Below are 12,203 nucleotides of genomic sequence, written 5' to 3'. Positions count from 1 at the left end.
ATATACTATAATGTATGCAATTGATTATCCACAAACATTTATGGAAATAGATCCAAGTTTGCAGAAATAGATCTACACTTGCATGAATGAGAAAGGAGTAGGAAAAAGGAATCCTGTTTGATTACTTCTACTCCCACAGATGATCATTCTCCTTTGGAATAGTTACTCTCACAAAACATGTATATTTTTGACAGAAAGCAATACTAGCACAAGAGGAAACTGAGGAAAGACAATAGTACACTAATGATGTCTGATTTTTTATTGCACCAGTTGTACTCCTGTTACTATGATTCTTTCAGAGCCTCTTTTGTGAAGAAGAGAAAAGCAAAACTTCTATATGCACCTCACTTTTGAATGTCACATGCACGTTTTCAGAATGGAATCTTTCAAGAACTTTGGCAATGCTAGAAGCAATTGTGTAATTGTGCAGGAGGCTTCTGTAGACTACCCTCAAACTTTTTTTGTTCTATAAATAAATTCAAAAAAAGGTGTTTTCCTTTGGAACTGGCATTCTTGTCAGAACCAGGGTCATGATATGAAATTCACAGGCCATGGCATTGTTACCTTATTCAGTAATCTGGCACCAGTCACAACAGCCTTGGTCTCTATGGTTAAAAGTAAATTAAGTGGTATTATCATGTGGCAAAGCACTGTATGAATTTGTATGAATTTTAATTGTGTAATTAAAATGTGCTGCTGGAGCCCATATTTGGACTGACTATTCCAGGATAGATGTGTACAAAGTAATATTATATATTTATGTTCTGTACCTCATGTACACACACTTTTCCTGACACAGATGTCAATCCTAGTACCACCATGGCTGCCTGTAATTCCTAGCCAATTTGATTTATATAGTTCGGCACAAGTGATACTTTCCAGAATTACGTTCTGCAATGTCAATGTCTCACTTCATTTTTGGTTCATTAGGTTAAATCATAAAAATAGTTGTAGGCATAATGTCAGTCTCCAATAGAAGTTACTTAGACTACTCTGAAATGAGTTAGGCTTTTCAAAATTTGTTATATTGTTTCCATATTGCAAACTTTTAAAAAGAACTTGTAAAACACTACACTGGATGAAGCAGCATGTAAAAAATGTGAATATCTTTCTGAATATGCTTAAGCAAGTATTTCAAAGATATGCATTACTAAACAAACAAGGATGGGCAACACAAGTAGATTTCTACCCATTGAAGTCAATTAGCTGCCCCACCCACAAAATGTCAACGTCAACTTTTCAGCGGTCATGATGGCAGTTAAAATAGTAAGGGAAAAAATCACTTCTTATTTTTAAGAAAGAGCACGATCCAATTAAGACCAGAAGTAACACTGTCAAGACTGGGATAGATTCTGACAACAATGTTACATTCTGCCCAATGTTTAACACAAATGTTTAAAATTGTGCATGTGACAAAAGCTTGAGATTTCCATTATCTGTTAGGGAGGAAGATTCCATTCCAAATATTTTGAGATCTAAACTGTAACACTTTGTCTAGTTTTTCTTAAAATACAACCATTTGCTTAGAGTGCAGAATGCGCATTAATCTGAGTTGTGTTTTTTTTTTAAAAAGTACATGAGATGGTAGAGAAGAATAGCAAAGGGGATGGGCTGAGCCATTAGTATGAAGGGGGTTCATCTTTGTCCAAGAGATGACTACAAGTTAAGCCAACTTTTTGTTTATGAAATTAAAAATGAAGATGGACAATCTTTTCTTTAATACAGTCTCAAGATGTGGCATAACCACTTCCTCCACTAGACCATTCTTGACTTGCTTTTTAATGACTATTGGCATTATCATAATCATCTTTATGGTCTCCAAGACACACTAGTACAGCGATGGGTGAAGCAGCTAACTCCACTCCCTTTCAGTCTTGCTGGAAGATTTTTTTGAAATACACAAAAAGTTTGCATTTAAGTTGGACATATGTTGCATGCATTTTACGTAAAATATAGTTTTGAAGTGTAAAATACGCTTTTCAACGCAGTCATCCATAATACACACTTTAACACATCTTTTATGTAAAACACATGTTTTTATGCACTCTTTTCACATCAAAAATGCCTTGCACAGTCTGCAGGAGTGTATAATGCAACTGGGAGTTGCATTCTCATCTGCAAACAAGTTTGGAAGGGTCAGATCAGGTGGTCCACTGTGGAAAGTGAATCAAACTAATTCCGGTCCCTTTCTTTCTCCCATCTTGCCATATGACCATCCTCCTCCACTCAAAAAGCAACAACCCTCCATAAAGAAAACTAGCATGCCAGGGAGAAATATTCTATGTGCAGGCATGTTTTTTTTAAAACATTCTTGTTTGAAAGTGCATTCAGTTAGTGACAGCCCAGAAACAGGTTTACTTCCTCATTTACTATCTGTGAGAAACTAGGTCTTAGTTTTAGTCTGTGTAAAAGTAGCCTTTACACAGACCAGATAAGCCTGAACTAAAGCCCAGGGAATTAAAAGGCAAGAAGCAAACTGATGAACAGGTTTTCCATCAAAACAGAAGTAACATGCCAAAACCTAAGTTTTATTTTATTTATTTATTTATTATTTGATTTATATCCCACCCTTCCTCCCAGCAGGAGCCCAGGGCAGCAAGTATTAATACTTACAGTTTTCCCAGTCCTATTTTGGGAAGGGGAATTAGGAAAGAAAATCATGAGCCCTTAAGTACATTTTAAAAAGCTGCCTACTGGTAGTACAACTCAATATTTAACTTTCCTAGTAAACAAATAATCTAAATGTCTGGATTGCTTAAAATAGAATATCTAATATTTAGAGTGTACTTCTAAAGCACATTTTCATCTTCACTTGATTTTGGGGTTTCCCTTCCCCCTAAGCCACACCCATACAACAAAAACCCTCATTACAACCCCCAGATGAACCTTTTATTTTATTTTTATTTATTTATTTATTTTTATTTAATTTATATACCGCCCTAAGCCAAAAAGGCTCTCTGGGCGGTGTACATAAGAAATAAAACAAGCACAATATATAAATACAATAAGTATAACAAAATCCAAGATCAAAACAAACAATAACAAAGAACCAACAACGTTGGGGGAGGTTGCCAGGGGGAAGAAGGGGCAGGGAAGTCCACTTCCACCAGTCCCGTTCTGCATGCTTTTCATTTCTCTGGATTCAACCCAATATAACGTAGGTACAAGATGCTGTTTTTCTGGTCTGTTTAAAATAGGCAAAATTCCAGTGAGATTATTTCAAGGGTGAAGAATGGACTGGGCATGATAAGATAAAGAATAATCAGTGGGGGGGAAACGAAGCCAAGAAGCTGACCATCAGTTGCCAGGAAACTAGCAAAACAGAAGTAGTAAGCAAACACGAGTAAGGGAAAGGCAATCAGCACCAGACAGAATTTTTCATCCAGCTCTCCAAACTTTTCAAATCATGAACCATCCAGGAGAAAACCTGAATGTCAGAAAACCATGGGAATACCTTGCTGACTCAGAAAAATATTAAGAACTACCCTTGTATAATAATGTAAAGGGATTGGGGTTTAATTAAATGGGTTTTGGAGGGCGCCCATCCCTGTGATTCTGGTTGTAAAAAGAGACTGCTTATGAGGTTAAACAGGGTGGACAACCATACCCTGACACATTCTCTTTTCTTGGGAGAATGACTACAGAGATGGCCAGGTACAGGTGACGTGTTGCCACAGAAATTTAGCAGCTGAAGGTCCTTCTGGAAGAGTGCATGTCTTTCTTCCTCCCCCTCCCCTGGCTGGAGGGGAAGTCATGAAGGTTGCTTGTGTGTAAGAGAAAATAGACTGGCAGTGCTGCAACCGGTTCTGGAAATAGACACAAAAGAGCTGACTTGCTCTGTCAAAGAATCCAGAGCTATGGCTTTGGTGGTTCCCCTAGCAGTCCAATAGGGAGCTCGAACTGTTGGAGTGTTAACGCTGCCCATCTTTTATCTTATGCTCAGCCAAAACATATATGCAAATAAAACATTATCTTACAAAAACACACTAAGTCTTCAGTGTCCTAAATTTCAAGGAAATGAAATCCAAGATCAGCGCTAGGGCAACGGATACCTTCCACCGCTCAGAGACGAGTGTGGGAACAGTGAGCAGGATTAACAGTTGTCAGGATAGTGGGAAAATGTGCTGTTTTGACATTCTTAGAAACAAACATGTGACGAGAACTGTAAATCCTAAATTTACAGCCACTGAAAAAGCAAGCTTTATTTAAGTATATAGATTTAGGTTTGTGCTATCTAAGGCTGCAATCCAAATCACACTTACCTGGGAATGAGTCCCACTGAACCCAACGGAGCTTACTTCTGAATAAAGATGTAGTAGATTGCAGCCTAAATGCATTGACCAACTAATCTGAAGTATTATTGTTTAGTTTATTTACAATCAACTGGAGGAGACCCTGACTGGGAGTCCAGAGTCTGTGAGTTCAAATCCCTGCTCGTGTTTAATGGATGTAAAGGGTCAGCTAAACATCACCCCCACAGTGAGTGGCTCAAGAGTTACATGCCCTGCCACCTGTGCAGCCGTGGGCAAGCTGCATAGTCCCAAGGAGCCCAGTTGCCCCCCAGCTGGCAGTTGCGGACAAGAAAGGGGCTGGCTTGTGCAGCTGTGGCAAGCTGAGCCAGCTGGGGAGGACTTGCCTCAGAGGGAGGCAATGGTAAACCCCCTCTGAATGCAGCTTACCATGAAAACCCTATTCATAGGGTAGCCATAAGTAGGGATCGACTTGAAGGCAGTCCATTTCCATTTTACAAATACAAAAATGGAATATATAAGAAATTCACAGTTGTCACTAGAGGGCCTCATGTTCAGAGGAGCTGATCTGCCTTGCCTCTCCCCATAATAAGCAACTACATGCACATTTCGAAAATGGATTCACAAGATCAAGCTCATGTTGGAGCAGCATTTGGGTTCATTCATCTCTTGGTATACAGCTAATCAAGATGACAAGATGGATCATTTTTAAAACTGTCCAATTTATCCTTTTGCTCCTTTGTGGATGCTTTGGGCTTTAAGACAACGTGAGAAACATTTCAAATCTCAACTGCGTAGCTTTACTCTGCCTGCCTACTTTTGAATATAGTTAAATGAAAATAGAGTCTTTTATTGAAAGTGGCAAGACCATATTAATGATACAGTCTACAAGCCTAAGGACATTGTAGCTTTACTTAAGATAAAACCTAATAAAATTCCCAGTTTAAGTGAACAATCTCAGAAGTCCCTATGCAGCATTAATACATATCGCCAGTTTTTAAAGAGCTGTTCCAAAAGAACCAACAAATACACAAAATGATTCAGGAATATGCCACAAACAATCCAGATTAGGATTTAAATGTGGGTCTCACAAGGCTCAGTTCTGAAACATGTTGGGAGACAGTACCTATGAGCATATACAAAGTATAATTCCTTCGAGCACCTTAAATTTAAAGAGCAGGCCTCCCAAACTAGCCGAGTTCCTACAATCATTTGATAAACCAACTGCTACTGTCAACCCCTCCCCTCCCAAAGTAAAATGTAGCTCCTCTAATTTTTTCATTGTTTCCTAAGCAAACTATTCTTGCCCTATTTTGCCAAGTAGTACTGAAAAGTTTGCTTAGAAAATTAAAACAGGTTGGTAATGGCAAGGTCAGGTGAACTCAGGGGGCAGAGCTTAGCTGCATAGTCAACATCCACCCATCGCCTTTCTTCTGGATATTTAAACAGAGAGAGAATTCTTCAAATTTCCATTTTAATTAAAAATGTAAAAATCATATTAAAGGAAATTGACAATAGCCTTAGTTCTGCTATTGCAAAAGCAAGGAAGCTAGTGGGATATCATGATTCCCTGCTGCCCACTTCTTTACTTCTTTTATTTTTGCTAGCATGCAAATTAACCTCAGGCCTGAATTCAAGTGAAATGCAGCATGACCACACACCCTCTGAGCAAAGCCAAGTCTTAAGAACCAAAGCCAACCTTGTGTAGTTTTTAGTGACACTATGAATCCAACATGGGAACCTGTTAAGGAATACCTTTTCAGAATGAACAGCAGGGGAAGCAGAGTCAATGGATGACGGAGAAGCAGCAGCTGACTCGTGAGATGAAAGGCAAGAGGGAGATGGGAGCTGAGAATGGGAGAGACCTTTAGTAGGAAGCTTATTCTGTACAGAGCAGAAAGATGAAGTTATTTACCCCCAGAAGATTTTCATATTAATGAGCGTTAAAATTATGGCACTGCACTACCATGCACTAAAATTACTGACTACAGCCACAACCTAAGACAACAGTTGTATGCTTGCGTAAGATTTCAACAGAGTTGAACTTGGATAAGTTTGGTTTAGACTATCGACTAACTTCCCATTTGCTCCTCATTTGCTCTATTTCTCTTTGGTGAAATGAAACAAACAGTTATTAGTCATGAGCTAGCCTTCTTTCTATATAGGAGGAAAACCAACAACCTTTCCCCCCCACACACACACACAATTCCTCTGCACCTGCAAAAGCAAATACAGTATTCACCTTTGGGATGTCGACATAGCCAAACATTGAGGCAAGATGAGCAGCTTTCTCTTTAATGCTCTTTTTATGAAATTCTCTATTTGCTATGGACTGAGCCCTCTTCTGCAGCAATAAGAAAAGAGAAAGGAAACAGAAGAAAAGAAATGGTTAGGAAGTAAAGGCAGAAATAGGATTAATTGGAAACACAGTAGTTTGGGGGGGGAGTGGCTATTTTGTGATCAGAGAGGCAGGATAGAAAATGAATCACTGGCAGTGAAGAAAAAAGGGGGCAGATTTCATGCTTGAGTATCCTGTAACAATGTCTATGTGAGGGAAGTCACATCAAACTGAGTTCTTCATTTGAGCTGTGAAAATGGCTTCCTCCCAGTTGTGCAATTTGCATGAGAGTTGTACATTCTATCAAGTAGAATACTGGGACAGTCATCAGTTTTGCCCTCTCCCCAGTGGTTCAGGCAGACTTGCCCACCTTTTTATAATTTGGAAAGTGCTGCAAGCACCCTTGTTCATTTCTATGTCAATACTTTTTTCTTTCTTTAGAAAAGGAAGCTTTAAAAAAGAACAGTAAAAAAACTGCTCTGGAGATTCTTGGGAGCTATCTTGGTGCATCCTCAGTTTCTACAGACTCATGTTGTAAGATGCTAAGCTGACAAAACATCTGACAAAAACATGGGATATAAAATTCATTCAATAAATAAAATGAACAAATGAATATACTTGCAGCACTTAATAACCAGTGACTTCCATAACCAGTTTTACCTGAAAACAGGCAATACTCCCTACCACCACAGAGCACAATTCTAGAATGTGAAGGGTTCGTTTGTACTGAATACTATTAGGAAGTTACAGCCTTACTATTCTGCAAATATTTCCCTTCCCTTGATTTATTTATTTTCTGACAGTTATATCCCACCTTTCTTTCATCATGGAACTCAAGGTGGCATATGCGTGATTCCTAGGCAGTCTCCCATCCAGGGACTGATCAGACCCAGCCCTGCTTAGCTTCAGCAAAGTGATGGCCTCATGTGCCTTCAGGCCATACCCTAGGCCACATTTTTGATGAAAAACGTAGTAAGCAGACGGCAAGATGTATGGGTTTATGCAGTAGGAACCAAAACTATATCAACTACATTTGCACTGCTCAAAGACAAACACAACAGAAAAGAAGGAAACCGGGAAGGGAGAGAAGGAGGTAAAAGGAAAAGTGAGAGAAAGCTTGTCACCTGATTAATTTTTTCCTCCACGTGCTGAAGGCGTTGAAGTACACCAGATAGTGCAAATGCAGCAGGACAGGAAGACGCAAGCGTTTCAGAAAGCCTGGACTCCAGCTCAGTCCGTTCTACACATCTTAAATGCCTGGCCACTGGATGAGCCCCAGGCAAAGATGGCCTGGGTTCCCTGACCATGTGGTCAGCCCTAGCTACTGTCTGAAACTGGGAAACACTTGAAATGAAAAAAATGATCTCTCTTCCATCAAAGCACATTTTGTAATAGAAACTGGCTAAGAAATGCATATGGCATAATAATCAGAGTGAATCTACACAAAGAGACATCTTTACAGGATTTATATAAAGGTTATGAAGCAGTGGTGCATGTAATTCATGCAGTTCTTGGTGCACTGCAGCTTGTAAAATGAATAGAATACATGCAAGTCTTCAGAGATTGGGAGATCAATGGCTCTTTGAGTTCTACACATAATTTTTTATTATGGAGTGTAAGCCATGTCAGCCATTAATTTCATGGGTGGCTCCAGTCAAGCCCCCTCTCCCTCAGCCTTATCTCCACCCTGATCATCAATACAAGGAAAAATATTGGCATCCTCACAAAGTTGTTGCAAGGATCAGTGAAATAACGCTTCAAGCAAGTAGAGTACTAAATAAATGTCAAGTATCATTATTATTGGTAGTCTCAATGAAAGGCACATATATAAAGAGAATATTTTAATCTTAGTGTTATTATGAGGCTGTGTCATGAAGAAGCCTTGAGTTCACTTGGTGAAAAAGGTAAGAAATCTCAATACATTGTTCCACAAAAGATAGACCCTACTATATAATCAACCAATCCCTACTGTAATGAATAGGCAGCAAATTGACAATTATTGAAATGCCAATACTTCATCTGTGGTATCTCCAGATAGAATTTCAAGAAAAAGCTTGTTATATGCCACAGCAGAGTCTGTGAGTTCAAATCCCCGCTTCTGTCTCTTGGGTGTCAAGGGCCAGCTAAAGATCACCCCCATAGTGAGTGGCTCAGGGGGTACATGCCCTGCCACCTGTGCAGCCGTGGGCAAGCTGCATAGTCCCAAGGATTGTAGTTGCCCCTCAGCTGGCAGTTGCGGACAAGGAAGGGGCTGGCTTGTGCAGCTGTGGCAAGCTGAGCCAGCTGGGGAGGACTAGCCTCAGAGGGAGGCAATGGTAAACCCCCTCTGAATATCACTTACCATGAAAACCCTATTCATAAGGTCGCCATAAGTCAGAATCGACTTGAAGGCAGTCCATATATGCCACAGGGTATTCTGCCATTGGGAAAGGGAATGGTCTAGGGGAACTATGGATTTCATTCCAACAATAAGACTTGCAAAGATTTCCAGTATGGAGAAGAAAAGCTCAACTATAGTTATTAGCAGTAGTAGGTCATTCCTCTACCAATACTGCTATAAAGTCTCCTCCATTTTAGTGAGTGTACCAGAAGATAGAGAAAAATACAAAAGCTTTCCGCAAGGACAGCTCACAACACACCTCCCTGTGCTCAAGTTTATAAGACTGCATTGGAGTATGCAAGTGTGTGTGCACCAGGGCTGTGGAGTCAGAAGCAATTTTGGGTGGAGTCGGAGTCGGAAGAAATGTACCAACTCCGACTCTGGCTTCAAAATAAATTCTGATTGACAATTTTTTAAAATATAAATTCAAAATGTCAAAGAAGCTTCCCATGAAGTCAGCTGTAGTTGAGCATTTCACCATCACTCAAGATGGAAAACATTTTGTGTGTCAGTGATGACACAGGACCCAGATGAAGACAAATGCTGTGATGCCAAGATCAGCACATATTCAGGCAGCGATAAAAATGCTCCTATGAGAGCTTCCAATTTAAAAAGACATTTACAGCCCTTTCCAGGGCTGTGGAGTTGGAAGCAATTTTGGGTGGAGTCGGAGTTGGACAGTAGAAAAATAGTCGGAGTCGAAGGTTTGGCGTACCAACTCCACAGCCCTGGTGTGCACATGCGTGGACATGCATGGGAAGTGGGGGCAGGAATCTAAACTTCACAACTGATTCTTAAATTAGCTGGCTTAACTAAACCTGTCCTCCTTCCTGGAGATTATTTGGAAATTAAGCTCATATTCTCCAGCAGGCCACCTTGTTTTATGGCACGTGCCAAGCAAAGAATGTAACTCAAAAGTGAGAGACTAAGTGGCAAACTTGGAAAACTATTCAGACAGCTTTAATCACAAGATTCTGTTTAAGGAGATCTGGAAAAGTAGGGTAACTATGTTCATTTCTAGACATTTCCCAAAGGAGTTCTCCAGATCTTTTATTGGCTTCTGAGTCAAGTAACCATACCAAAGTAACCATACCACAGTAACCATACTACTGGAATAAAACCTCTCATTGCCTAACTATTCTAACAGACAGCACACTTTGAAACATGCCACAAACCACTATCTTTGCATTGCCCAGGCTTTAAAAACACCCGCACAATCATTTACACTTAATACTACCCATGCATTGGCTCTGCATTGTTAGGAGCCATGGCTTTTTGGCCCTTAAAGTTTTATACTATTGCTACAACAAGAACACTTCTTGCTCTGTCTTTGCTCAGTGGAAAATCACCCCAAACGTGGGTGCACTTAAAAAAGGCAAGGCAACCTATGATCCAATACGAAGTGCAGCATACTACTTCACCATGGACAAAGCCACAATGGAGACTATCTCAATCCATATATCAACATGCTAAAATGATATGTGAACCAAGCCTTTCATTAGAATCCAAAGATGGCAGCAAAGCCGCATTTCTCTTTACTCATTTGATTCTTCATGTTCTCCTATCAAACAGTGGCACACAGTCTTACAAGGCACCTAAGCATCACTGCCACATATGTCACTGTTGTTTCTGAAGCTAGTCAGGAGTTTCTCATTGGCATTATCCACCATGCTTTGCTGCAGTAAAGTTAGAAATCACTGACAGTAAATAGGTCATTCCCTAATGAATTCCTACCTGTCTTTTTGGAGGAGGTGGTGGGCTACAGGTTGGCTCCTCGTGTTTAGCAAAGTGAAGGTTTACAGGAGGATCAGAAGAAAGGTGCACAGCTGGTTTATCTATTAGATCCTTAGATGTAAAACATGGAACAGTTGAAGGAGAGAAAATAATATTTTATGAAGAGTGGGGACAGAATTGAAAGACAGTATGAGACAGAAGAAAGGAGAAAACAGTTTTGAAGACGAATAAAGGGGTTTTACAAGACATTTGGTGTTTATGAACATACCACAGTTTGGACTTTGACACCCACAGGTGTAACAATATTTGAAATACACTAATTGCTACAATTTAAACCAGAGCTTGGAAAAGTTACTTTTTTGAACTACAACTCCCATTAGCCCAATCACTGGCCATGCTGGCTGGGGCTGATGGGAGTTGTAGTTCAAAAAAGTAACTTTTCCAAGCTCTGATTTAAACAAGCTAGGGCCAAACTAGATGAGACATGCAAGTGCAAGAAATGTGCCCACGTGTTATATGAACACTAGCTTTGGGACAGTCAATGTGGGAGGGAAACTAACTCTTACTTCATCTTGAGGTCTCAATGAAAATTCTCCCTCCCTAAACTTTTTGTGTTATAATGGAGAAGCCTCTATTGAAGTAAGGATCTAGATGACCAGGCAGGGAAACTTTTGTAAATAAGAGAACATGATCTTATTATTTTCAAGCCACCTTTGTGCCACAAATTACATGTAACAAATTATATAACATATATTCACTGGTAGGCTGCTAAACATGTTCATGGGCTAGTATCTTCAGTAGACTTATTAGGAGGCAGATCTGAAGCACCAGCATCACCTGGACAACAACTGAATAAATAACTTAATAGTTTTTTTATATAGTTCAGACTTCGTATAGCTATGACACTGAAAGCTATGACAGCCTCAATATATTCACAGTCTAAACTGTTGGATCATCAGCTTGAGTTAGGGCCAATTCAAAAACTATCTAAACCCTGGGAGACGAATACGAAATGGTTCTTTGGAGAATCTTATTTCGCATGTAATCTTTTTGCATTTATTTTTATTATTTTTTAAAGAATCTCTTAACCACCCTTCATCAAAAGATTCCATGGCATAATAGTGTTAATAATATTAACACAACATAGAAATACAACTTGAAACTGAGACACAAAATACAACCAGACAAAAAGATAATAATGCAAAAGCTAATCAGAACCCCCCCCCCCAAAAAAAGCTACAATCTAAAATGCCAGGGCAAGTAGTAAGGTCTTCACTGAAAAGACTGTAATGTCGGGGACAGGTGTGCCTTCTTAGGGAGAGCATTCCAAAGTCAGAAAAAAGCCTTCCTCTTTGTGAAAGCATAATGTACCTCCACTAAAGAGGGTACTTGGAGCAGGGCATCTCCAGAAGGTCTCGGACATGGGCTGGCTGGAATGGAAACAGTCACTTCCTCAGGTATCTGGGTTCTAAGCCATACCGGGCTTTAAAAAGCTTTAAAA

At 39.7% G+C, this 12,203-nt stretch overlaps 1 protein-coding gene across 18 annotated transcripts in view; it reads right to left on the bottom strand.

Moving 5' to 3' along the window:
• The window catches only part of MICAL2 (microtubule associated monooxygenase, calponin and LIM domain containing 2), a 204,897-nt gene that overhangs the window by 87,892 nt on the left and 104,802 nt on the right, over positions 1 to 12,203 (bottom strand). For 9 of the 18 annotated variants that reach the window (XM_061610428.1, XM_061610430.1, XM_061610431.1 and 6 more), the window contains exons 17-20: positions 10,703 to 10,813; positions 7,713 to 7,922; positions 6,493 to 6,594; positions 6,006 to 6,098 (exon numbers count right to left, since the gene is read on the bottom strand). The exons of 3 other annotated variants lie outside the window; for them this stretch is intronic. In XM_061610428.1, the coding sequence (XP_061466412.1) occupies positions 6,006 to 6,098; positions 6,493 to 6,594; positions 7,713 to 7,922; positions 10,703 to 10,813 (516 nt within the window). The remainder of the gene's footprint in view (positions 1 to 6,005; positions 6,099 to 6,492; positions 6,595 to 7,712; positions 7,923 to 10,702; positions 10,814 to 12,203) is intronic. 6 more of the 18 variants (XM_061610427.1, XM_061610432.1, XM_061610434.1 and 3 more) reach the window with 4 other exon arrangements.

Source organism: Rhineura floridana, chromosome 2, assembly GCF_030035675.1.
Source record: "Rhineura floridana isolate rRhiFlo1 chromosome 2, rRhiFlo1.hap2, whole genome shotgun sequence".
Taxonomy (NCBI): Eukaryota; Metazoa; Chordata; class Lepidosauria; order Squamata; family Rhineuridae; genus Rhineura; species Rhineura floridana.
Note: the sequence above shows the minus strand (reverse complement) of the source record. Positions and strands in the feature narration are given on the sequence as shown.